Raw genomic sequence first — 26595 nt, 5'->3', positions numbered from 1 at the left:
GAGGCCCAAGAAAAGGTGCTCAGGTAGCCTGTCATCCCAGTCAGGCCCTCCCTGGAGTCCGGCCTCCCCTGGGGACCCCTCAGGATGACTCTGAGTTGCTCAGTTCAGAGGTGGAGACGCTGGTGGGTAGGTGGGAGCTGGGTCAGGGAAAGAGGAAATGCTCACCACCCAAGGCGTGTTCTGTCATGCTCAGACACAGAGACTCCAGAGTGGGATTGATCTCCAGGTCAGGCCCAGGGACCGGGCAGTCTGGGTGGGAGAGAGGAGAATGGAAGCAGTAAGGACTGGACTGGGGTGAAAGGTAGAGTCATGAAGACAAAGGCTGGCATGAGGAAGAGGCTGAGGGGGACGAGAGGGAAAGGGAGGGAGGGAAAGTAAAGGCAAGAGACAGAGACACAGAGAATGTAAGACATGCACACACCTGGAAGGAAGGTATGACTGGGCAGAGTTGAAGGACAGACAGGCCTGGGAGTGCCACTAAGCAGGCAGAGGTGATGATGGCAAGGGCAGAGGCTTGGCAACACAGAGAAAGGCTGACAGGAAGTAATGTAAAGCTGGCGGAGCTGCTTGGAGGCCACGACTATTTTGGACACACTACACGTTCCCTTGGGCACAGTGAGGGCACCTGCCCTGAGCGCTGGGCAGCCCCGTGCTCCCTGACTGATGACTTGCTCTGTACTTGGTACAGAAGCTTAATTAGAACCCTTCCCTCCCACCTGGACTCGCTCCTCTGGCAGGATGCTGTTGGGGAAGGCCTAGCAGGCAGGGCAAATCTGGACAGCAGCCATGGGGGTTGGTCTTCATACAGTCTCTCAAAGGGCCTCCTGTTCTGGCACCTGGGCAAGAGCCCACTAGATCCCTGGGCAGACCTGACACCACCCACTGCTTAAAACCCTTCCTGGGCTCCTCACTGCTTCAGGAGGAACTCTGAGCTTTTTACCTAGGTTTAGAAGACGCTGCTCTTTCACGCTCCAGCCTCACCTCTCACGACCTCCCCTCTGAACCCATGAGCCATGTCAGACCATCTAACTGTCTCTCCTTAATAAAAAAAAATTTTGACCTTGGGCAAATCACCTCTCTGAGACTCAGATTCATGACTAATAAGATGGGAATAATATCAGTGCCTTCACATGTGCAGTGGGGAGGATTTCATTCAACAGTGCAGGAAAGCTGTCTGACACACAGTCTAGCACACGGCATACTGGTGAAAAGAACTGTTCTCATTTTTTACTCCTGTAATTCATCCATCTAGTCATTTAATATCATTTACAGATGCCTACCATGTGCCAAGCCCTGTGCTAGGATGAACGGGACAAATGGGGTCTCCTGCCTCCCACAGATGGCAGTTCGCATAATCTCATAAAGAATTCCTATTGATTTGGCTATTTGTGACATGAAGAGTTTAGGGTCACAGGCAAATCTAAGCTCTCTCTAGAGGCAGCCCTTTCCAAACAAGCCTTATCTGCTTCTGCAGCCTCAGTGCCCAGCAGCAGGCCTGGCACAGGGAGTCACCCCTGACTTACTGAGCAAGGCAGGGCTAGCGCTTCTCTAACCTCCCTTTTGCCCACTTTCCCCTCATTCTAATCTCCCATCTCTAGGCTGATCTGTGAGCAGAGGGGAAGACAGCCCTTCCACCCTTTAGTGTAGAACCCGTTCCAAGCGCTGAAGTCTACTGGTTCCTGCTTGGTCACCTGGCTCCTGAAAGAATGCCAGTGGACTGATAGGCAGGACTCCCTTCTATAGACACCTGGCTGCTGTGACTGTCTCATCCCCTCCACCCTTCCAAACTGAGTACTTAATGATTCTCGAAGAAGACGGGGACAGAGACCAGTATGAACACTAAGATTATGACACAGGGAGGGAGAGAGATAGAGATGGGGGTGGGGTGGGAATAAGGAGTGAGAGAAGATGACAGGGAGGGGGAGAAAGAAAGACAGAAAGACAGAGAGACAGAACACATGCAAGGGATAGTGTGTACAAGACCCAGAAGAGAAAAGAAAGGCCAGCTAAGGGTGCTGTTGAGGTCAAGTCCTAAGGGTGGGCACTGTACCTGGAGGGAACATGAGAATGGCCTGGGGGGACGAGTGGACCGGGAGCGAGTGGGTCCGCTGCACAGAGCTGCGGCTCTGGCTGGGCATGCTGTTGCTGCCTCCAGGGTTGGCGAACCACAGGTTCTGCATGTGGCATGGGAGAGAGAAAGCAGTGGGTCAGCGGGGAAGAGGCCCAGACCCAGGAGTGGTGGAGCTGGCAGAGTCGTCCCCTCCCCTCTATGCTGGGCCCAGACACAAAGATATGGACACATATCTCAGGCACCACCACCCCAACCCCAGAAGTGCCAGGTCCTTTGCTTCCAGCTGGCTCACCTGTCGGCCCTGGCCCCCAAGGCTGGGGCTGGTGAGGGCATGTCGAGGGGAGATGCCCCCAATGCCCGAGGGGCTCAGAAGGCCCATTCTGCCAGGCGGAAGGGCCCGGGGAGGCATTGGGAACTGCCGCTGGGTCCGCCGGGCCACCCCCATCCCCACAGAGCCAGCTATGGGGAGTGAGTTGGAGCCGAATGCCCAGCTGTGAGAGAGCAGAAGGCAGGGTGTCAGTTTAGGTGGATGGGGCCCGTCTGTTCACCTCTTCTTCACAACCCCCCGCAGCCCCCATGGGTGGACAGAACACAGATCTGCTCTGAGCAGGGATTCCCTGTCCAAGTCCCTGCCCTGTACATTGTCTCCTCCTGCCCCAAGGGTACTCCCAGGATGGAGACGGGGAGTGTACGAAGGTTTCCTCAAGTCCACTCGAAGTAGGTCTCCTAACTTCAGTTCTCAAGCGCAATATTTCTGTTGTTTGTCTGGAGTGAGAAGGGACTTCAGAGCCCTCTGCACACAGGTGAGGAGAACAAGGGACAGGCAAGGGGCCAGCTATGGGGACATGTGCTGGTTTTGCCAGCTCAGCACTCTATTCTAATGCAAAATCAGGGACCACCTGATTTTCTTACGGCAAAGTCCTCACTGGGTGACTTATATAAAGACACCCAGTTACTGAATGAGTATAACAGGATTCCCAGCCCAGAATGCAATCACCCCTCTAAGCACTATCTGTCAACCAACAAGGGCCTAGGGGGGGAAGTCCCTGTGCCCTGGCCGCCCGCCTACCCTTTCTGCTGCCGGTAGTTCTGCATCTCTAGTGCGGCTTTGCGCGGGAAGGTCCGGAGGAGCTTCAGCACTTGCTGTTTCCAGGACAGCAGCCGTTTCTTCTGCGTTTCCGTGAAAGCCTAGAATTAGGGGGGTGAAAGGGGTGTGTGTGCTTCTTTCACATTTGCCTTCCATCCATTTGCTCAAATATTTATCAACTGCCTGTGCTGGTCAATGCTGGGACACAGAGGTGACCTGTGCTCACGGAGCTTACAGTTTAGTTGGGGAGAAGATACACACGCATTCATAACAGTGATAAATGCTGTGAGGGAGAAGCACAGGAGGTACAAGAAACCTGATGTTATGAGGGGCTGGTCAAGGCATCCCTGAGATACAGACGTATCAACTGAGATCTGAGGGGCCAGCAGACGGGAGGGGGACTTACTCCCCAGAGGATTATGTACTAAGGCTCTAAGAATGCGCGCTCAGGGGCATCCACTGAACCCAACACTGGGAAGGATGAGGGCTGGAGAGGTGGGCAGGTGCCAGCCAGGCAGGGCCCTATTGGCTATATAAGGAATGTTGGTCCTGAGAGTGATGGGGCAGCCTTTCCCTTCTTGGGACCCCTAGACAAGGCCTCACCTCATGAGTCAGGCACTTTTCGATGAGCTGGAGGTAACTGGTGATGTTCTCCTCATCTGGTCGGGACACCAGCAGCTGGGTGCACACTTGGGGACATGGGAAAGGGCAGGAGGTTAGCTACCAGCACGCCCTCTGCCATGTTCCAGCTTCCCTGGCCCAGCTGGGTGGCACAGAAGGTGGGTCAGGAAATTCATGCTGGGTGAGTACTAGCTATGCGCCAAGCACTGTACCTGGCTTATCACGAGGATATATAAGGTGCCCACCATAGTGCCTGGCATAAAGCAGATGTGAAGTCAGTGACACCTTTTCTCCTTTTTAAGTCTTGCAACAGTCTCATCAATGTAGGCATTTTTAGCCTGAGGTTCAGAGAGGTTGAGTCACTTGTCCCAGGCCACACAGCTAAAAGAACTTAGACCTGGGACCTCCCTGGTGGTGCAGTAGTTAAGAACCCGCCTGCCAATGCAGGGGACACGGGTTCGAGCCCTGGTCCGGGAAGATCCCACAGGCCGCGGAGCAACTAAGCCCATGCGCCACAACTACTGGAGCCCGCGCACCTAGAGCCCGTGCTCTGCAACAAGAGAAGCCACCGTAACGAGAAGCCCGCGCACCGAAATGGAAGAGTAGCTGCCGCTCGCCACAACTAGAGAAAGCCCGTGCGCAGCAATGAAGACCCAATGCAGCCAAAAATAAATAAATAAATAAATTTATAAAAAAAAAAGAAAAAAACTTATTAAAAAAACAACTTAAACCCAAGTGTAAAGTTGCCTACACTGCGCTGCCTTAGGAAAAGGCGAGCCCATTAAGAGCTTCACCATACCCATCCCGTGGACTTCAGTGCCCTCTGAAAGAACCAACGGATTCGCCTTATCTGTTCACTCTTCACTGTATGCAGTTTCCACTGACACAATACACAATGTCCCATCTTCTGCTCAGGCTGGAGACACTTTGAGGGTAAGGGCTGTCTCCCACCATCAGCCTGGACGCACCCGAGGGCAGGGGCCCTGTCATCTCAGTCTTAGCCACTCTCTGTAGTGCTCTAATCCCCAGAGTGCTTTGAAAAGTTTTGCTTCCATCATTTAAATTGGATTTGACCTTTGATGCCTGGGTTCACTTGGCACCCTGCCCCAGAATTTCCTGCTGGGCCCTGGGTGGTCTCACCTTTGCCCATCACCCGTGTAAACTGACTGGGGATGTCTCCATCAGCGACGGGAGCCGGGGCTGGCTCACTGCCATCAGTGGGAGCTGGAGCTGGTGGAGGGGGGTAGCCCTCTGCAGCTGGAGGGTCCTTGGCCTCACTGCCCTTGTCTGTGCCAGGGTGAGCCAGGGGAGGCTCCGCACCTGGCAGCGGCGGCTCCCCCCGGCCCCCGTCCTTGGCAGTAGAGGTGGTAGTGGTGGCGGCGGCAGCCACAGTGGCCTGGAGGACACTGTAGGCCTTGATGGGGGTGATGATGATCTGCTGCAGCTCCTGCAGAGCGTTTCGCAGATTCCCGCCTTCCAGCACATCCTGAGTGGGGAAGACACAGCCTAGGTCACATGCCAACCCCCAGAACTACGTAGAATGACTATACATGTGGGGTCAAACAGTCCTTGCAGAGAGCTGGTGGGACCCTGGGTTCCAGCACACAGAGAAGGCAGGTAAGGGCACTGCCAGAGCATACACACACACACATGCACAAACACACACATTTGTACATACACATTCCCTCTTCCCCCACTCAAGGTAGAGTCCCACGGAGCTTAGAAGGTGGGGCCTCAGGGTCCCACCGAGGATGGAACCAGATTCAGACCCAGAGATCTGGACTAAGACACTGAAGGGGGGCAAAAACCAGAAGGTAAGTGGCAGGGAAAGGGAAAAAGGGATGCAAATCAAGGCAGATGTGTAAGGAGAGTGAGCGGATAAGAAACAACTGGAAAGAGAGATCATGCACACAGGGGAGACACTCTGCTCTATCAGAAAGAGCTGTTAGAAATGGAAGAGTAAAATGGAAGAGAGGGGCTGAGTCAACAAACAAGATTCTGGAGACACAGGCCAGGACAGACAGGGAGGAGAGCCTCTTAGCTTAGCCACAGCAAGTGAGCCCTGTGATCCGACCTGCACTTGGTCCCTGGACCCTGGTTCCCTAGGGCTGGGGAGGTCCCGAGGTGGGGGCCACACGGGCAGCAAGGCTGACCCAGAGACTTCAGCCACTAGCACCACTGGGTAGCCAGTTGGCCTTGGATGGGGATACCAGGTCCTCACCTTCTCCAGGGATTTGAGGACACTCTGCCTCTCGCGCAGCTTCTGGATGCTCAGGGCTATCTTGTGGCGGGCACCTTTGGTGACATTCTGCGGTAGGGCAGAAGGGGATAGGAAGCTGGAAATGGGAGGCTGAGGTACTCAAGGTGCCCCAACAAGGCCCAAAGAGACAGAGGAGGCTCGGACTGCAAGGGTAATGTCAAGATGGTACTGCCCCCAACCCTGCCCTGATGGTCCCCTCGGCTTCACCTGAGACTCCAAGTGCTGCTCAGTCAGTGTCATCATCTCCTCATAGCTCATCTGTGAGAAGAGGGCCGCGTACTTGTGCAAGCGGAGGCTCTTAAGCCACGAGGGCACATCTGTGGAAAAGAAGGGAGGGCCTAAGATCAGGAATCTGGCCCTGGTGACAGTTGTGGGGAAGGACCAGGCATAAATCATAGGCAGCCTTAAAAGCTGTAGAAAATTGGAAGGAGGTAGGGAGAAGCCAAGGGTCCATAAGCTACCTTCTTCTGTCCAGCCAGACCCTTCCAGGTGGCCTTCCCTGGTCAGAACACCCGATCTTCCTGAGTTGCTGGGTTGGATGTGTACTAGGATGACCTGTGATGTCTTTAAAAGTATTCCTGGAACCTCTATTCCATCAGTTACCTCTGTGTCCTGGCTTTCTTATCAGACTGGTGTGCCTGAGGGCAGGGGCTTTTCCCCCATCAGACTGGGACCTGTGGGGGTCCCTCCGCTCAGTCTTAAGCCCTAAGGGCAGGGCCTGTACACTCTCCTCAGACCTGTCCCCTTCTTGGGAATGGAGGTGGGGAGAGGACGAATTGGGTGGGGAGGGACAGGACAGGTGGGGAGGCAGCTACAAGCTCTCTTCTGTCCTTGTAAGTTCTGCGGAAGCCTCTTGAGGAGGGTCTTAGTGCTACTCTCCCCCGTTGTACCTTTCATGCCACTGCCGTCCTCCTGAAAAGTGTTCCGGCTGGAGCCCTGCTCCTCCGTCTGCTCGCTGCCAGAGGAGGCCACGCTGCTCTGGGGCGAGAGGGGTGCGTGGTCGGGCGTGGTGAAAGCAGCCCGGGCCCCAAGCTCCTCTGGACTCGGCCACTCACCAGGGGCCTGGGGGCTCGTGGGGATGAGCGACATGGAGCGCTTCAGCGGGCTGGGGTGGATTTGGCAGGGGAGACCTGGCCGGAGGGGGAGAGAGGCAAGAGGTCAGGCTTGGGGATCTGACCACAGGAGACCGTGCCCCCCTGGTCAGTGCCATGGATGGCAGCTCAGCCCTGGAATCCAACAAGAGGAAGTGACCCTGGGGTCTGAGGGGAACCACCTACCAGGTACTGCTGGTTCCCTCATTCCTCCACCCCCCAATCCATCAGCAAGCTCTCAGCCACTTCTCTGAACCGCTCCACTTCCTCTGCTAGCACCCTGGGCCAAGTCACTGGCGTCCCTAGCTGGAATTACTGTCACAACCTCCTCGCCGGTTTCTTGCCTTCATCCTTGTCCCCTACAGTCTAGTCAACTCACAGCAGCCGCACTGATCCTTCTTAAAAATGCAAATCTGACCCAGTCAGTCCCCGATTAAATCTTACCTGTAGCTTCCCTTCACACTGAGAATAAAATTCAAACTCTTCCCCCGACACCTACAAGGCCCTGCAGGATCTGGGCCCTGCGCACCTCTGACTTCTCATCTCCCATGACTCACCCCTTTGGTTCAAGCCCTTCTAGCCTTTGCTGCACCCCCGCCCCAATTTGTTCCTGGAACATTCAAGCTTGTTCCAGCCTCATGACTTCTGTGCTTGATCGCTCTTCTTGTTCTCCTGATCTTAGCAGTTGGCTCCCCCAGGTCTCGTCTCAAACAATCACCTCTTCTGAGGCTTTCCCTGAACCCTCAGTCAGCAGTAGCTGTCCCCCACCAACCCCTTATCATATCACTCTGTCTTATCTTTCTTACAGCACCTATCACAGCTTGAAATGACCTTATCTAGTTATTTGTTCACTTGCTTATTAACTGTACGCCCCTCCTACAGGACCTGTGACAGCAGGGCCCTGTCCTGTCTTAAACATCATTGTATCCTCAGTAATTACAATGGGGCCTCCACGAGAGGAGATTCTTCACAACTACTTGCAAAGTAAGTGAATGAAGTACATCAACTGCTTCCTCAACATCTCTGTTATTGGGCTTCACCACCTCCCAAAGATTTTTCCTATACTGAGCCCAAATCAGGGTGAATCCAGGCCCTCATCCACAGGATGTTTCGCATCCTCCATCCATCCCATTCCTGAGATAGGAAAAAGGATCCAACTTGATTTTTAACCATTCTAAGGACAGGGCAGGTTCTCATGAGCTTCCAGACCTTTACACGTGCTATTCCCTCCCCCTAGCTCACCGCTCGTCCACCCTTATCTGCCAGCCACTTCAGCCTTCACTCCTGGCTCAAGTGTTCCCTCTTCTGTGACTCCTTCCTCTGCGTTCCCTGGGCCCCTGTGCTGCTACCTCAAGTCCAGCACTTACTGCCCCCTTCACTAGCCTGCCTCACACTGGACTCTGGGCTTCTGCAGGATGGCAGCAAGCCTGCCCAATCATTTCTGTACCTCCAGGTCAGGGCAAGATACACAGGAATTTTCAAAGTTTCACTAAGTCCAAAAGGAGGGCACCCACCATCCTAAGGGTGCTAAGGGGGCCTCTGAGCTTGACACAGGAAATCTAGAAGTATCCCAAGTCAAAAAAGAAAAGGAAACAAAGCCAAAAAGCCTCACCCTGGGTAGGTGAGAACAACAAGGCCTGGGGAACTGAAGTCCTTTGCCTCAGTTCCCACAAAGAGTTGGGAGGCAGAGACAGAAGAACCCCAGCCTTGTTTCTGATGGAAAGGCTGGGATTCCTGCCAGTGCTACACTGACACCCAGCCTCAGAAGGACAACCAGCCTGGTACAGGCCCCCAAAGCACCTTCCCTCATCTGTGACAGTTATCTATGCTCCTAGCCAGAAGTCACCTGAGGGAGAGGGCAGTGCATTGATCCCACCCACTAAGGCTAGCCTCCTCCCCCTATCTGTGACTTCTGGGGTTCTCTGCAAGGGGCTCCTCCAAGCCTCTGGACTCCTAGAAGATGTCACCCTCTGGGCCCTGGGGGGGGGCTGGGTAACCCTTAACACAGGCCTTTTTTTTGGCCTGTCTTGGTGTTCCTGGCTTCCTCCTTCCTCCCTTCTCAACCAAGAAGCGGGCAGGCGAGGCTGAGAGGACTGGAAATTATCCTGATTGGAACGATTGTGCAGTTCCTGAGGAGCCCTTTTTGGACCCACACTGGGGTGGAGGCTGGCCACAGCATGAGAACCATAAAAACAGGAATGCCGGCCAGACATCCAGGGCCTCACACTCTCCAAGAAGCCCTGGCTTGTCCTTGGCAGCACCCCAAACCCACCCTGCCTGCCCTTACAGGCCAATCCTTGCTCCCCACTCAAAAATAGTTTAATGGCTTCCTGTTTCCTGCAACTGCTTGAAATTGAAATCGAAAAGTTTCATCCTAGCCTTCAAGGCCCCCCTCTGAATGTGGCCCTAACATACTGAGATCTGAGAGTCAAGACAGACCTGCGTTCAAATTCTGGCTCTGCCATCTATTAACTTCATGATCCTGGGCAAGTCACTTCATCTTCCCCCTCTGTCTCCACTTCCATGTGAAGTCTTTGGCACAGGGTAAACATGAATATTTGCTACTGCTATTACTCATTTAACTGCTCGCACTTCTCCATCCTAGCCAGACCTGTCTGCATACTGTCCCCTCCAATTTGACACCCCTATACCTTCAATTCATGCTGTGCCCTCTATCTGGAATGCCCAATTCCTCCTCTGGTTCAAATCCCCTATTCAACATTGTTCCAGCTTGGTCCTCTAAAGCTGCTGTCCCCATCGTGGGGAGGAAGGAATGTATGGGCACCCTGCATGGGTGACCCCTCCCCTTGATGAGCATCTTCGGGAGGGTCACTTTTAGGTGGGGGCAGTGTAGCACAGTAATAAAGAATATGAGCTGAGGAGCCAGACTGCCTGGATTTAAATTCTGGCTACACCACCTCGGGCAAGTGACTCTTCTGTGACTCAGCCAATGAATTTATAAGTATAAACTTCTCAGAACAGCTCTTGGCAAAGACTAAACGCTGAATATATTTTAGTTAGAATTATGATTATTAATATACCCTCCCAACCTGGACCCAGAAACTGTCATGCTCTGAGACTAGAAAACAAGGTCCAAGACACTTTGGGTTGCTAGAGCTCCCGAAGTGCCCTTCTACCCCTCTATCTTCCCTGATTCTTGCCAGCATCTGGGAAGGAGGCAGGTGACCAGGATATCCATATTCAGCTGGGGAAGAAAGAGGCTCAGGGGTAACTGATATGTACCAGGTGCCACACAGCTGGGCAATGAAGACCCAGGGTTCACCCCACCCACTGGCACAGGTAACATTTCACCGCCACCCTCTCCTGGCCTGCTTTAACCAGTGCCTGCAAAAAGGGGCCGGCCACCTTGAGGTTAAATTTGGAAACTTCTTGCTTTCAGTCAGGTCCTGTCACCTCATCAATCCTTGGAAATGCCATTCTCCCTTATACTGTTCATTTCAACTAATATTTCAAAAACTCACTGGAATACCAGCTCCTCCCGTTCACCCCAGCCTCTGGGGGTACTTACTAAGAAACCACTTAGTTGAAGGATGGCACAGTGGTCAGAGGCAAGCTCTGGTATCAGACTGCCTGGGTCTAAACCCTGGCCAGTTCCACCACTTGTTCTGTGACCTTGAATACAAGACTTCGTCTCTTTGAGTCTCAGTGCCTTCATCTGCAGAATGGGGCTAATAATATTGTTGTGATGAGGATTAAACGAGATCATGCCTGAAAAGTGCTTATAAAAGAGTACCTAGCACACAGTCAATGCTCAACAATGTTACCTACTATTACTAATGCCTTGCAGCATGAGTTACATCTTATATGAACAGGCTTACAAACATACATTTCTCAGAAATGAGTCTGTAAGCTGGAGCCAGATACAAAAATCCAGAATGTCTGGGCTGGAAGGGACCTCAAAATATGATGGTCTATAACTGAAGTCAGGCAGTTATCACACATGCCCAAAGTGGGATGGTAGGGGCAGAGGCCGACTGGGACACATGTGCAGGGTCTGAAGGCGGTGACCAATATTCAACTCCATCTTACAGTTGCTACCAGGAATACAGGCCTTGAGTTGCCAGATCTTTTGACTTTTCAAGAGAAGCTGAAAATCCGGATTTTTAGGAGAAAATTCCCAATTCCTTACATCACCAAATTTATTTAAAAACATAACAAAACAAAAACCAAAGTTTTGTTGAGTTTGAGCTCAATAAAACATGTCTGCAGGTCAGGAATGGCTCTGGGAATGCCAGTTCACAACCTCTGCACTGTCTCATAAAGCTGAGGCCCAGAGAGGTTATGTGACTTGCCCAGGGACACAGAGCGAGTGAAGAGAGAGCCCGGTCCGACCCTTTTCAAGTAGGCATGGCCTCCCGGACTCCCACCTCCTCACCTGCGTTTGCGTTGCTCCCAATACTGTTGATGGCTGGCGGCACTGAGCTGGGTGGGTGGAAGGGCACGTGTCCATTTTCCCGGGGTGGCTTGTCCTGCCAGCCTGGTCCTGCCTCCCCAGGGCCCAGCTCTGCAGGGCCACCCCACTCATCTGAGCCCTGGCGTGAGTGGTAGGTGGGCTCAGGCCGGGTGCGGAAGCCGCTAGCTAGCCGCTCTTCCAAGTGACTCAGCCAGAGGGCCAGTGCATTGCGGTCCTCCAGCGTGGTGGCCGGGTGGATGAGGGCATAGGAGAGCAGCTGGCGGCTCTCCTCGATGAAGGCATTGCTCTCAATCGAGTAGGCCAGCACTTTCTGCAGCAGCCTCATGTACTCCGACTTGGCCTCTGTGTTGCCTGGCTGAAGCAGGGGTAGGTGGGACAGCAGGAGGGACACCACCTTCTCTTTGGACTCCTGCTGCCACTGGCTGACGATGGCTGCAGAGGGGACAAGAGGGAATGTCAGGGGAGCCAGGGTGGGGGACTCCCATAAAACCAGGAGAGGTGCCTATAGCCTGCTCCCTCAGCTCCAATCTCATTTCCCTTCTCCTTTCATGACTCCGACCTTGTCCCTCATACAGGTGATATCTAACACACTCAGCCTGCTTCCAGAGTAATTTTTTTTCTGGTTCCATCACTCCCACTCTCAGAAACCTGCTATGACTCCTAATAAGCCAAACTTGCTACTCTGGAATCTGAGCCCCTCCTGCTGCCCCCAGGCCTGCTCTTCTTACTGTATCCCCACTCTTTATCTTCATGGCCTGTACCTGCTTTCCCCTGACTATCAAAACAGCCTCTTTCCTGACTTGGAGGACAATGGAATACGGTGGTTAAAAGCTTGGGCTCAGGAATTCCCTGGCAGTCCAGTGGTTAGGACTCCGCACTTCCACTGCAGGGGGCACAGGTTCAATCCCTGGTCTGGAAACTAAGATCCCACATGCCACATGGCTCGGCCAAAAAAAAAAAAAAAAAAGCTTGGGCTCTGGAATCAGATGGTTTGGACTCCCCAACTCACTAGCTGGACCTCTGTCACTTGAACCTCACAGAGCACTGATTTCCTCACCCGAAAAATTCTGAAGATAATTACAGTACCCAATTCACAGTGTTGCTCTGAGATTCAAGGAGTCAGTAAAGAATGGAAAGTGGCCTGGCATATAGAACATAGTTAATAAATGCTTACTGTTGCTTTTTAAACTGGACTCAGCCTCTAGATTCTCCCCTTCCAATTCATCCCATACACCCAGACGGAGTGATCTTCCTAAAGCACACCAGGATATCATGTTCCTGACCAGGAGCTTATAATGGCAACCAGCACCAATGGACTCAAGTTCAAGAGCTCCTAGTCCAACATCACCTTCATTTCCAGGGCACTCCCCCACCTCCTATTCCTCCAGATAAAGACTTGGTTTAGGATATCCCCATCCTCCCTGGGGCTCTCTCCATGCCATATTCATCCAAGCTTCCATACTCAGGCTGAGATTCAAGGCTTTAGCCTGCAACAGTCTCCTTCCTCCTATCCAAATTCTAAGTCTTTTAGGGACTGCCTACACCGGCCCTTCTCCAGGAAGCCTTCTGTGGCTACTCCACGCCCTGGTGATCTGGTGATGTCTCCTTCCCATCCCATCGTCTGAGGGCCTGTCTGTCCTGTGAAGATGAGTGAGGCTTCCTCTCTCTACCCAGAAGTGAGCTCCCCAAGAATAAGGCCCCAAGCTAGCCACATAAAGGAGGCCTCGGTACTCCCTGGTGGTCCAGTGGGTAAAACTCCACGCTCCCAATGCAGGGGGCCCGGGTTCGATCCCTGGTCGGGGAACTAGATCCCACACGCATGCCGCAACTAAGGGCCTGAATGCTGCAACTAAAGGTTCCTCATGCCGCAACTAAGACCTGACACAGCATGAATGAATGAATGAATAAATAAATATTAAAAAAAAAAAAAGGAGGTCTCAGGAAGGAACTGTTACAGGACTGACTGTCCTCCTTGAAAACCTTGTTACCACTTCCATGACTAGCTCAATGGAGTGGAGGATGGCAGGTAATGCTGATGGGGCAAGGGAAAGGGACAAAGTATACCAATACTTGAGAAAAGAGACAATGATCAAAGACTGGGACCAACTCTGCCCTCACTCTTGGGCAACTGAGGTCACATCTATAGCCACGGTAATGATTTTCAAACACCTAACACGGAAGTTCTGAGAGTTGAGTTACTGGGATATTGGTGAGGTCTTGGAAAGGGACAAAGGAGCTGGTTCTAACCGAACGGAGCTAGGACCCCAGAGGGGTGGGTGATGAAAAAGAACAGGCAGTGATGTGGCTTATGTCCCTCCTCTCCTACTTACTGATGTAAATGTGATCACTTCACTGAGCTCTACTTTCTCTATCTGTAAAGTGGGGCTCACAATCATTCCTACCTGGCATGGTTGCTATGAGTTGAGACCAAAGCACAAAGTAGGGCACAAAATAAGTCCTCAGTAAACATCAGCTGTCATTTCTAACACCATGGTTATTATATCTTACAGGGGCTCCTTCCTTTTGAATACCCACAGAGATTCTCAAGGCATAAGCCAACTCCCAGACCAGGAAACAGAGAGGCTGGGAATGGGCATGTATAGAAGGAGGGCCTCAGAATTCTAGCCATCTGGATTTCAAGTGAGCCCCGATCTGGATCCCTCTGCCTCTGATGGTGTCTCAACCCAATTTCCTTAAGGCTTAATATTCCAAGGACCTCTGGTCTCCTCTGGCCACACTACAGACCGGACACCTGGCCACTGGGAGCCTTGCATAAAAACCTGAGAAATACCTTTTTCACACATTTCTTTCCCTTAATGACCTGTCTGGAAATCTATGGCTTGGGAATTCACATAACTAATTCTTACATTTGTAGCTCTAAGAAAATGAAACACATACACCTCTCAACTCCTGGCCATATAAGTGCACATTTTCTTGCCTGGGCCTCTCTGCCCCAAGCTTCCTAGAGAACCCCTGTTAAAGTGCTCAAGGGTTCATCCGTTTATTCAGAGTCATGTTATGCCCACAGTACTGGCCAAAACAGAACGAAGAGTAATACTACACAATAATAGTAATAATGGATATTTACTGACCATTTACTCTGAGCCAGACACATGCTAAGAACATGACCGTCTTTCATCCTCACCTCAACTCTTGTTTTAGCATCCCCATCTTGTAGATGAGAAAATACATTTGGGAAGGTGACGTCCAAGGTGACAGAGCCAAGATCTGAACCCAGGTCTCTCTGCCTCGAGAACTGGGAGGAACTTTTACCCACAACCCTCTACTATCTCTCCAATGCCGCATTATCTTCTTCTTCCCCCTGTCCCTGGCTTTCCAGATCCCTTTCAGGACCTGCCACACAAGGCTAGGAAACCTCATCCCCTCCATCCATCTTCTCCTGAACTAGCTCCCCATGACCATGAAGCTATCTCTTAGGTCAGCTCCATATCTAAAGATCTTTCCAAGGTGGGATAAGCCTTCCTGACTTCAGGGAGCCTTCACCTTTTGAGCTCTCCCACCTCCATCTGGCACTGGATCACATGGGAAGGACCTCCCTGGTACTCCATTTCCCTGACTTAGTCCCTGAGTTTTCAGTTTTTGATGAGAAGGAAGAAGAAATATAGTGATTGAAGATTACGGACAGAAAGTTAAGGACTTGCATCCCAGCTGTGTGGTACAGTTGCCTGGGCAATATGCCTCCTCCTCTGTAAAAGAGGGATTACAGGGCTGCTGAGAGGATTTAGGGAGACAATGAATATAAAGCACCTGACACAGTCTGCCCATAGTAAGCACTCAGTATGTGACTCAGTGATTGGTGTTTTTCTCCCTTCTCCTCCAGCAGAGTTGGCCTACCCCTTTAGCCCTACCCTGATGCTCTCAGTCGCTGTTGTTTAGGCCTTGCAGGGTAGCCAGAGGCATCTAGGACAGAGAGAAGCCTTGTCTAGTCCCTCCCCCACACCAGAGTACTGCCAGGGCTAAGGGACACAGCTTCTCCTCTGGTACTGCCAGGGGACATGACAGAAGAGCCCCAAGGGTTGGGCTCAATGAAGGACCTTGTTCTACTGCAGTGAAAGGGGAGAGTGGTTTTGGAAGAATGGAGGCTGACCCTAGGGAAATGTGTGTTCATGTGTCTGTACAGCGGTGAACTGGGAAGGGTGGGCCTCCCATGACTGCAAAGCATCAGTGAGAACTGGAACTGGTCCAAGGAATCTGCACAGCCTCAGGCCCCTTGGGGTGAGCCCAGCAGGGGCTGCAGATGACGGGTAGGGATGGAACTTCTAGTTTCCTGCCCAGGGCAGAAAAGTCTGGCCCAGAGTTGAGGCACAGCAGAGGCCCAATGAATACCTGCACAGCTGAACCCTGATGGTCCCCTGGAAGGCAGTGGTGTTTGTGTGTGTATAATGTGCCCTGTCTAGGATCCCTTGACCTCAGGTCTCTCTGTCTCATGTCCTAGCAGAGTATACTGAGTAAAGAGTACAAGTTCAACTGGCAAACTTGCCTGGATTCGAAATCTAGCTCTGCCTCTAAGACGTAGGTCAACATAACTGTGGGCCAGTCCTTTAAACCTCTCTGAGCCTTGGTTTCCTCTTCTGTACAATGGGGGCAGTTACAAGCCCCTGTATCACAGGGTTGCTGTAAAGATTCAATGAGACAATCGTGCAAAGCACCTGATCTGTGTGAAGTGCTCCATGCATTTCAACTATTATTGTCGTTGCTGATGGTTGAAGATCTAAAGCCTACGCTATTTCGGGGCTGGAGGGAGCAATTCACACAGGAGGGCACATCTGGGTCTCCCCCTTCAGATTCCCCACAGGGGTGGGGAATTTCATGCAGTTATTTACCAAAAACAGACACATCTCTGGTTCCTCTGAGCTAGAGGCACAACAAGCAATGATGAAATTCTGGAGATGGGTGGATGAGGGAGGGGACTGGGGAATGCCGTGATGTCAATGACTGCTGCTCACCAAGCTGCAAACCTGGACTCCAGAGAGGATGAGGGAGACTGCATATGAGTGCTCTCCTTGGCCAGGTGACCAGAGCTAAGTAGGTCATGACCCTGGGTGCTGGCAAATCACAGGAGCCAAATATATCTTGGAGACTGCCATAAGAGCAAATCCATTTTTACATGCTGGGCTGTTGCAACAATCGTGGCAGCCTGAGGCACCAGCCAGAGGGGATGCATTTTGGCTCCAAACATGCCCCTCTATGCTTCATCTCATCTCACACAAACATAGGGGAGGGCAAGGGGGCTCACATTTTTGTTTGATGAACTGTGTTAGTAGAGCTTGAAAGGGGAGGGTGGAGGCATTAAAGTTGAGCTTGGGTGACTCACTCACCCACAGCCCCCTCTTGACCTCGGTTTCCCCACCCAGATTCGATGAGCCAGAGAGGGCAGGGCTTAAACCTGCTGGATATGGGGACTCTGACTCAGAGGACAGGCAGAGGGAAGAAATGCAGGAAATGTGGCCCAGGAAGCTATAGGACCAGGGAGGGAAGGAGATGTCAGCTTCCCCGGCCCCACCCTTCTGGTCCAAGTCAGCATGGGAAGTGGGGTGGGTTGTAGGATTACTGTAATAGCTCCAAGTAGGTAGGGAAGACTGCACTGAGAGAAGGAACAGGGATAATGACAAGGGGAAACCTGGGGCTTCTCCTTCCCTGTTCCAGAGATCCTTGGGTGTTGCTCTTCTGTTCCCAGGTTTTATCTCAGACTCTGCTTCCATGAAACCAATGCTGGCTGCCCGGGCTGGGGGACTTCCCTACACCCTCCTGGCTGCTTGAGAGGAAGGGACAGCCCAGACCAGAGCCTCTTCCATGCCCCCCTACTCTCCACTCCCAGTAGGTCATGTGACAGTACCTTCACCACCTTCCTGGGCCCACCCAGAATCAAGTGTCAGCATCAAGACTAGTAGTTCTCCACTGGATGCACACAAGGGTCAAGTAGGGAGCTTAAAAAACACCAAAATCTCTGGAGATAGGACCGAGGCCTCAGGTTCTTTTTATAAAGTGACTCTGACATGAAGCCAGCATTGGAACCCACTCATCAAGATTGAGCTCTCTGCATTCCCTGGCCCTTTCTGAGAAGGAGATGGGTGGGTAGGCAGCTCTGACCCAAACCTGAACCCAGGGCCTCCCTGGGAGAACTGAAGGAAGTAGCAGGGTTGGATGGGTGGGACATGGAGTATAAACCCAGAAAAAGGCAGAGGATCTGCCTCACTGTTCGGCCCTCCTGGCTTGACGGGATCTGAAAAGCTGAAGAAGAGCTTCAGACCCTATAATAGGCAACCCTTATCCAGAATTGGAAGACCAACTGAACTGAAGATTTGGTTTGTGGGGTAAGTGTGCATCTTGGTGGGAAGGAGGGACAGGTTCGCTGAGGGGCCCACCCCATAAAATACTAAGGGCTACTGATGTACTTGGAGAGTATCTAGAACAATCCCCGTACTGTCTAGTGAATCCTCAGGCCCAAGAGGGATGGGGCTGGCCCACGTCACAAAAGGTGTTACTGGCAGAGCTTGATCTAGAACTCCTGGATGTCCTGATTCCTATTCTCATGTCCCATGACAAATGAATCATCAGTAGAGCATCATCTCTCAAACTGCCTGGTCAGCAGGAGAACTTGGGTACCCACTACCAGGCCTATCCTCTCAGGACTCTGATTGAGTGGGTCTGGGTTGGGGGCCCAGAAATCTGGATTTTAGGTCACATTCTCCCCCATCAGGTGATTCTGATGATGCAAATTTGGGAAACACAGTGGGATGGGAAAGCCGTAATGAACAGAGGATGCAGAGCTCCTTCAAGCCCTCCAAAAGGATGCAGGCCTCCAAGCCCAGGAAGCAGCTCCTTCCTTCACAAATAAGGCAGGGCAGCTGCTCTACCTGAGGTTGGGAGGGAGACAGGAGACACAGTCTTGGAGCCCCCATGTCTATTAGGAAGAGGCGTTCAAGGCCCCACAGGATTTACCTCTGTGATCACGTCTCTCTCCAGTCATGCTCTGCTCTAATCCTGGCAGGCTTCCTGCTGACTCTGGAACACACCATGGCCCTCCCTCTCTTCCCTCATTTTAAGTTTTCCCTAACTCTCCATCCACCTAAGTACCAACTTGTTTTCTTCTCACCACCTGACATGGGGCTATGGCTAAAGACCTTGATTCATATGTTCATTCACTAGTCAAGTCATTCCACAGCAGTTCTCAAGGACAGGTATTAACCACAATATCTTAATGTAAACTGTCTGAGATGGGTCTCAGGCATAAAGTATACCATGGTATAAAGTGTACCATGTCTTTCAAGGGCAATGTGGTAACAACAAATATTTTAAACGTACATAACTTCAAACTAGCAGTCCCACAGAATTCTAGAAATTTATCCTAGAGATGCTTAAAGGGTACTCATTACAGCACTGCTTGTAAGAGTAAGACCAAACATACCATGCAGTAGAGCCTACTGATCAAGAGGAAGAAATTTAAAGTCAAATTCCAGCTCCACCTCTGACCAGTTGTACAACCCAGGGCAAGCCACTAATCTCTGCAGACCTCAGTCTTGTTTGTAAATGGGGGAGTTATAAGACCTTCCTTACAGAGCTGTTGTGAGGGTTACGAGTAATAAAGGTAAAGCACTGCTTGATACACAGGTCAGGCTCTGTTACCTTACTATTCTTACAATCAAGCAGCCATTAACAACAATGAGGTATACACGTATGTGCTGAATATGGAATGATCTTCAAGTTATACTGTTAAGTGAAAAAAGCAAATTGGTTAATATGTGCAATGTTCTGTGTGCTAAAACAATCAAAACAATGAAAAAGCTGGAGGGAGAACTTGTATGTGCTCATACATGCACAGAATATCTCATAAAACATACACAAATTGGGAACGTGGAAGTCTGGAAGGGGACCTCACTTTTTACCTTTCATATGGTTTGATTTTGCCACAAATTTTGAAAACAAAAGCAAAAACTAAAATTGCTCTAATAAATAAATAGCAGTAAGCACGAGTGTGATTCTGATATACAGCCAGGATTGGCACCCAGTGCTCACCCAACTCCCTGCTCAGGATGCGGTGGTGGGGATGTGTGACCAAGCTTCTTAAGACACTGGCCTGCCCCAAAGGAGCCCCCACTCTAGGGGCAGAGCCATACCACAACCCCAGAACCCTTGCCCTGGTGCTAAAGCAGAGGGGAACCCTCCCTGGTGGGGAGGGTGGGAGAGCTGTGAAACGGCTGAGGTCTGAGCTTGCTGGAGCCAAGCTGGGTTCCTGCTGCTCACTGTCTGCCAGACAGGGACTTAAGCTGATGATTCCTGGCCTGAGGAACTGTCTTCCCCTACAGCCATGGCGCTTCTGTGAATTGTACATAAAAACTCAGAAAAATAAAGGTGACTGCTGCTAAGACGGGTAGGCCTGAGAAGAGGAAGGAAGCAGCTCTGGGGGTCCCCAAATCCCAATCCTAGCAGCCCATGCTGATTTCCTCACCTATAAAATGGAGACAACAACACTACCTATCTCATGAGGTTGTGGTGTGGACTAAACGAGTTACTGACAATAAAAATAACAGTTAACATTTATTGAGTGTTTACTACATGCCAGGCACTGTTCTCAGAGGGGTCGTAACTAACCTAGAAACACAGTTATCATCTTGATTTTAAAGATGAGGAAACCAAGGCTCAGAAAGGTGAAGTTACTTGATTATACAGCAAGTGACACAACTGGGATTTAAACCTCGACAGTCTGACTCTAGAGCCACCAAAGAACACTGTTTTCAAAGTTACTATACAAGTAAAACCAGTACTTGGCTTGTTGTAGGGACTCAATGTGAACTGTTATCCTGAGGAAGAACATGGGAAAGGTTTGGACACATGCTACATGGGGTCCTGGGGTCCCCTCTCCAGCTAGCTTTCAGGTGCACATACTCCCCCTCTTCTTTGGCCTCCATCACTCCCACCCGTCACCTAGGTCAACACCTCTCCATCCAGCCTTGTGGAGGCCCAGAAGGCCAGAATGGCTTCAGCAGTGCCCCTTGAGATGGTTCTCTGGACTGACTCCTAGCTATACCTGGGGCCTGAGGGAGAGGTTCTAGAGAAGCCTAGCTCACCCGTCCCAATGTCAACTTCATGGGACAAAGAGCACTTCTCTACTGAGTGTTCAGGAAACTGATACCGACTATACCTAAATTCAAAACTCTCTTGAAGCTGTTTATGCCTTAGGTGCAACCTACCTTTGAGGGGGTAAAGAACAGTATAAGATGACACATGAATTTTCGAAGAGTTCTAAAATTCCCTCCTAGCTCTGATGTCCCATAGCTTGAGAAATGAAATAATGCTCACCTTCCGTCCCCCTTTCATAGGTAATGACTTTAGTCTGTTCCTTTTAGCCGCCCAGACAAGCCACCCTACGTGATCCTTCTTCTGTTATGGGTAGTTTCCAGTTTGCACTGCACTCCCCCAGGAGTCCCCCATTCCATGTCTGAGGATTTCTGGCAACAAAGCCCCAGAAGAGCCATGATGATAACTTGGGAGGTCAGGGACTCCTCACATACCAACAAGCCTAGAACCCACATTTCTTAGTGCCACTGTTGGGTAGGCCTCCTCAGACACCTGATATCTGTTCCTGTTCCAGGTCTCCCTCCTGCTGTGCTCCCATCTCTGGAGACTCACCAGCACTGTTGGCCTCTGACTCCAGCAGGTGAATGTCATTGCAGTCCGCCAGTGAGTGCTCCAGGCAGAGTTGTAGGAAGCGGGCCTGGGTGCGGGTGACCCGCTTCAGAAGTGACAGCAGGGCCACTGTCTGTTCACACTCATTCCAGCCCTTGAACCAGCCAGCGAGGATGCCCACCTGGTCTCGGAACATCATGGTGCCAGGCCTGGGGCCAGGGTGGGGGGGACGGCGGTGGCAAGGGCCAGCGCCGTCACATGGTCTCGGCTGCGGGCTCCTGTTACCTCTCCCCTGAGGGCCAGGGCTTGAGGATGTTCCCTGGCGTGGTGGCAATGGGTGGTGCAGGGAGGAGGACACCTGCTCACATCGGGGGAGGTCTTGGTCTAGCCACTCCTCTCCAGGCTCCTGGAAAAGGAAGCAAGGAGGTCAGAGAGAATGAAGGGGCTGGAACTGGCCTGGTGAGTGTGGGCTGAAGGGGTAAGGAGGCCTCATGCCTTCCTCTTTCAGGTCACCTACTCTGCCGAGCTCCTGGGAGAAAGATGAAGCTAACCAGATACTAAACCAACTCTCCCTCCAATCTCCAGATCCAGAGAAAAGGCTTGATTGGGACTCAGAGACCCAGACAAAGGAGAAGATGCTTCCCCTCAGGTCTGGCTGTCACAGGGCCAAAGGAAGTGGATTTAAAGCAGAGAGTAAGTTGCCAAGATATTCTAGATGGGAAATAGGAGACACTGCACACTGTGGCAAAATATCTGAATTAATGGAGACCTGGCCCCAGGTGACATGACTAAGCAGACATGTGATGCTGAGCACATGCCCTTTCCTTGCTGGTCTCTGGTCACCTCCTTCAGGGGTCTGGGCAGAGTGACTGCTCGCCTGCTAAAAGGACTCTATGGACTCTGTATTATTTCAAGCTAAGACCCACAAGGCTAGGATACAGGTGGGTGGTGACCCTGGTGGAGATCTCAGGTATGTGGATAGCTAACTGATCAGTAACTGGGTGCCTAAGCGTAGGGGCAGAGGTCCTTTTCAAAGATCTCCAACATGCTGGGGGGATCTCATCTGTTCCAACCCAGCTCTCCCACTCCGATCTCTAATATCCCACCTATCCCTGTTCTGAAGTGAATCTCTCACTTCTTCTTCATTCCCTTGAAGGCTACTCCTGACCCAGGTCCTCTAGGTTGCGATGTCCCCTTGGCTCCCAGAGATGGCAGCTTGTCACTCAGACTCCTAAGAGCCAAGAGGATACCAACCTGAGAAGGCGACACATCAGATGTTAAAAACTCCCAAGCAAGAAAGTGTCCAAATTCCTTTAGCAGGCAGGAACTACACAGGAGCTGTGTCAACTGGGCAGACAACAGGCCTATTCTTCAGTTGACTAGTTTCTGGACACTACTCTTAAGGTTTTTTCTAAGTGTCTCCTGCTCCAGGTCTCCACTCACATTTCCCCTCTGTCTCTCTTGCAACCAGTGCTCTTGGCTCCATCCCCAAACCACATTTGGCTCCATCTCCCTCTGGCTGCCAAGAGGACTGAGAACTCCATACAAAGACCCTTTGAACCTGCTGGGCTAGGTTTTAGGGAGCTATTGCCATCTCCCTGAATGTCCATGCTCCTGCTGAGGAGGGCTGTGAGGTACACCTGACAATGGCTGTGACTCACCTCAATAGATCCTCAGTGGGACAGTTGAACAGAGCAAACTGGTCTGGCTGTCAATCCCTTTGGATATAAGAAACAAGAGAAAGTGTGTGAGGGGGGAATGAAACCTTGCTCCCAGCTAAACAAGCCTCCCAGAAATCTTTTCAAAAGACAAATCAAATGTTGCCTCCCTGGCTTAAAATCCTCCAATGACTTCCTACTGCATTTAAATAAAATGCCTACAGGGCTCCCTGCAAGACTCTGGTGGCCCCTCCAACCTCCCTGTGTACCAAGTTCTTGTTCACTTGGACCTATCCATGGCTTCCCCCAGACCTATGCATGGCTGGCTTCTACTTGTCACTCAGGTCTTAGCTCAGTGTCATTTCCTCAGAGAGATCTTCCCTGACCATCCAATCTAAGGAGCTTCTCTCTGTCACTCTATTATGTTAATGCTATTTCATTTATTCTATATAATTTGGCACCCTCAGATATCATCTTATCTTTGTTTGTTGTTTCTCTCTTCCCAACAAATGCAAGCTATATAGTTGCGCAGTGCCCAGAACAGTGACGAGGACTTAGAAGGTGCTCAATATATATTTACTGAATGAATAAATGAAAGTGAGCATGGAAGCCACACTGGGACTTCTACAGCCCCTGGGGAGAAGATGATAGAAGGAATGGCCCAAAGGATGGTAAAGGGATTTGGAAACCTTGCCCTAAGAGAAAAATTTGAAGGCACTGGGGAAATTTCCCCTAGGGAAGAGAAGACTCAGGAGGAATGGCATAACTGACTTCAAATACCTGAAGGCGTAGCACACAGAAGAAGAATTAGATTTGTTTATTTACTCCAGAGGAGAAACAGGTAGATGGCTCTAAGTGAGAGGCAACATGAGATACGGGAAATGTTGAAAGTCAAGAAAATTCAGTTCTAGTCTTGCCCCAGCCACTCTGTCACTTTAATCTTTGAGCTAGTCTGCTTCCCTTCTCTAGAATGTGTGAGATAAGGAGCGGGACTGGATCAGACATGACAAATGGGTTTTACCTCACAGGTTAACTCCAATCGATTGGTAGTGGCTGCCCGGAACACTGCAGTGAGAAGGGTACTGAAGAAATGAAGCAATGGCAATATCCATCAATGGAGAATGATTAATAAATTGGAGCATACCTCATACAAGGGGATGTTATGTAGTAATTAAAAATATGCTTGATCTTGATAGCAGCATACAAACAATGTATTTATATCTAAGTATAGTGTTTGATCTTTAACTACCAAGATGGAGGGATGTCCATAAGTACATAGTAATATGTACAATGATGCCATTTTTGTAAAATGAAAAAAAAAAAAGAGCCATATACAAAAACCCTTAAATATCTCATGTCAATGTCTATGTATGTATGTATGTAGAGAAATGTGTATGCTGTTCATATTGGTTACCTTGGAGAGAAGGAGGAATTATTAACACTCCCTTTATATAACTTTGTACTATTTCACTAGTTGCAAATGAACACATATTACTTTTGTAATTTTTAAAGATAAACTTAATTAAAAAAAAATTAAGGCTGCATTTTACTTTCTGGCTCAGTGAGAAAGAGTAATGTGATTGATTATCAATGTTTGCCCTGGATACGGGATGGATGAGTGGTAGCTCATGTGCCTGAAAAAAATCAGTTTCCCTTCCCAGCTCCAGCATTTTGTGGCTTTCAGTCCCAAGGAGACAGCAGCTGCCTCAACATAAGGAAGAATTTTAAAATAATGTATCTGTCCAAGAATGGAACTGGCTGCCATATGAGGCGGTAATAAGCTCCCTGGCTGCTGGAAGTGGTCAAGCAGAGGCTGGATGAATATCCCTTGGGAGTGGGAGGGATTCCTTCACTGGGTGGCAACTCATAAGATAGAAGAACATGTTACTATTTCAGAGGGAACAACTGTGATGGGAGGTTTGCTATGCCAACAGCGTTTACGGCAAAAAGATGACCAAATCCACAAACAGACCAAAGTTGTGCACACTCTTTCCTATAAACACTTTTACTGGGTTGTTACTTTTCCCAAGCAACAGCACTGTGCCCCCCAAATAAACTGTTGACTGAACATTAATCCAGTTTCTTCCCCCGAGCCAAATGCTAGAAGCAAAGTCTTGGGACACAGCAGGATCTCAAACATGATGCTTACAAGGCCAGGTTTTGAATGGAGCAGGCTGGTGAGGACTATGGTGAGCTGGAAAGCACACACCCTGTCTAAAGGGAGAAGTTACTATTTATCTCTAATCAACTGCTGCCATGTAGGAATTTGGGTCCAGTATTGTTAGATCTTAGATTATTATATATATTTTTAAAGAGGAGCCAGAAATCTGGATTTTTAAATAAAATTCCCCTATTTTTAAATGTTGGAAAATAATTCATATTAAAAGAGCAACAATGAACCACTATACAGAACAAACAAAGCCCGTGGGCTGCAGTCCTTAGACCAGATAGACACAAACTGTGATAAGACCAAAAGTCCGATAACTATCCCTCTCGAGGGCCTAGAGAAGGTGCCACACGTTTAAGCCACTCCACTGCTCAGGAAACATGATTGGTAGAGAGGATCTAGTGCCCAAGTATGGCTTGGACAGTCCTCAAGAAACACTGGGGCTTTAGGTAACAAACAGTCACTCTTAAGAATATACTATTAGGGGAGGGACAAATTAGGAGTTTGGGATTAGCAGATACGAACTACTATATACAAAATAGATAAAACAACAAGGTCCTACTGTATAGCACAGGGAACTATATTCAGTATCTTGTAATAAACCCTAATGGAAAAGAATATGAAAAAGAATACACACACACACACACACTTAACTGATTCACTTTGCTGTACACCAGAAACTAACACAACATTGTAAATCAACTATACTTCAATAAAAATCATCCCTAAAGGAAGTGTTCCTATGTTTTGGACAGGAGAAGAATGCTGGGTGTTTGGTCTGGATGGTGACTGGAGAGGAGGACTGGATGGCTTTCTTCCATCAAAAAGCCAGAGGCCTCCAGCTACCTCCTCTCCTGCGTGCTTGGCAACAGTGAGAAAGGAAGACCTGGCTTGGTGACATTGGCTAGGGAAGAGGCATCAGCCCTGACTATTTGAAGACATCTTACTGAGGTAGCAAATTACTATGATGGATTCTGGTGGATTTGTCTGCCAAACATCCATGCCCATCTTCTGGTACCAGGCCCCTAAATCCCCTTTGGAGAATTAACTGTCTTTCTTGGATCTAGGAGCATACATGGAGTAAAGCCTGGCCAAGGAAAGGCCTCCCTGGACTTTTGCTGGAAATATTGGGGAAAATAAGTTCTTGGTTAGGGTTGCTCAGATTACACAACATCTCCTGATATTCCTGGTTGCCACTTCTGCTACCTCACAGTGAGGGCCTACCTCAGAATGAAGCCAATACAGATGAAAGCAGAGTCAAAAGAGGGGAGAAAAAGAGAGACCTGTTCACATCATTTGAAGACCTGTCTCCAGTTAGCCTGAAGCCTCCCACCCCACCTCCCCATCCCAGACTTTTCAGTTACATGGACCAATAAATTCCTTTTGGGTTGAGGTCAGTTTGAGCTGGGTTTCTACCACTTAAAGTTTCAACTTTAAGCCTTGACTGCTCCCATACAAGAGAATTCACCACTGCTCTAGTCTCTATCCTTATGTGACCAAAAATGACTCCCTGCCTTTGAGAAAAGACACTAGAGGGGAACCCCTATGGTAAAGTCT

General features: G+C 50.2%; 1 protein-coding gene across 3 annotated transcripts in view; it reads right to left on the bottom strand.

Moving 5' to 3' along the window:
- SAMD4B (sterile alpha motif domain containing 4B) overlaps positions 1–26595 on the bottom strand; it is a 37110-nt gene that overhangs the window by 2294 nt on the left and 8221 nt on the right. For 2 of the 3 annotated variants that reach the window (XM_061174316.1, XM_061174317.1), the window contains exons 2-13: positions 22875–22931; positions 21217–21619; positions 11527–11997; positions 6930–7169; positions 6247–6356; positions 6001–6087; positions 4920–5265; positions 3762–3847; positions 3141–3259; positions 2364–2562; positions 2051–2174; positions 166–249 (exon numbers count right to left, since the gene is read on the bottom strand). In XM_061174316.1, coding sequence (XP_061030299.1) covers positions 166–249; positions 2051–2174; positions 2364–2562; positions 3141–3259; positions 3762–3847; positions 4920–5265; positions 6001–6087; positions 6247–6356; positions 6930–7169; positions 11527–11997; positions 21217–21412 — 2062 coding nt within the window. In that variant the 5' untranslated portion in view covers positions 21413–21619; positions 22875–22931. The remainder of the gene's footprint in view (positions 1–165; positions 250–2050; positions 2175–2363; positions 2563–3140; positions 3260–3761; positions 3848–4919; positions 5266–6000; positions 6088–6246; positions 6357–6929; positions 7170–11526; positions 11998–21216; positions 21620–22874; positions 22932–26595) is intronic. The other variant, XM_061174318.1, reaches the window with a different exon arrangement.

The sequence above is a fragment of the Eubalaena glacialis genome, chromosome 18 (genome assembly GCF_028564815.1).
Source record: "Eubalaena glacialis isolate mEubGla1 chromosome 18, mEubGla1.1.hap2.+ XY, whole genome shotgun sequence".
Lineage (NCBI taxonomy): Eukaryota > Metazoa > Chordata > Mammalia > Artiodactyla > Balaenidae > Eubalaena > Eubalaena glacialis.
Note: the sequence above shows the minus strand (reverse complement) of the source record. Positions and strands in the feature narration are given on the sequence as shown.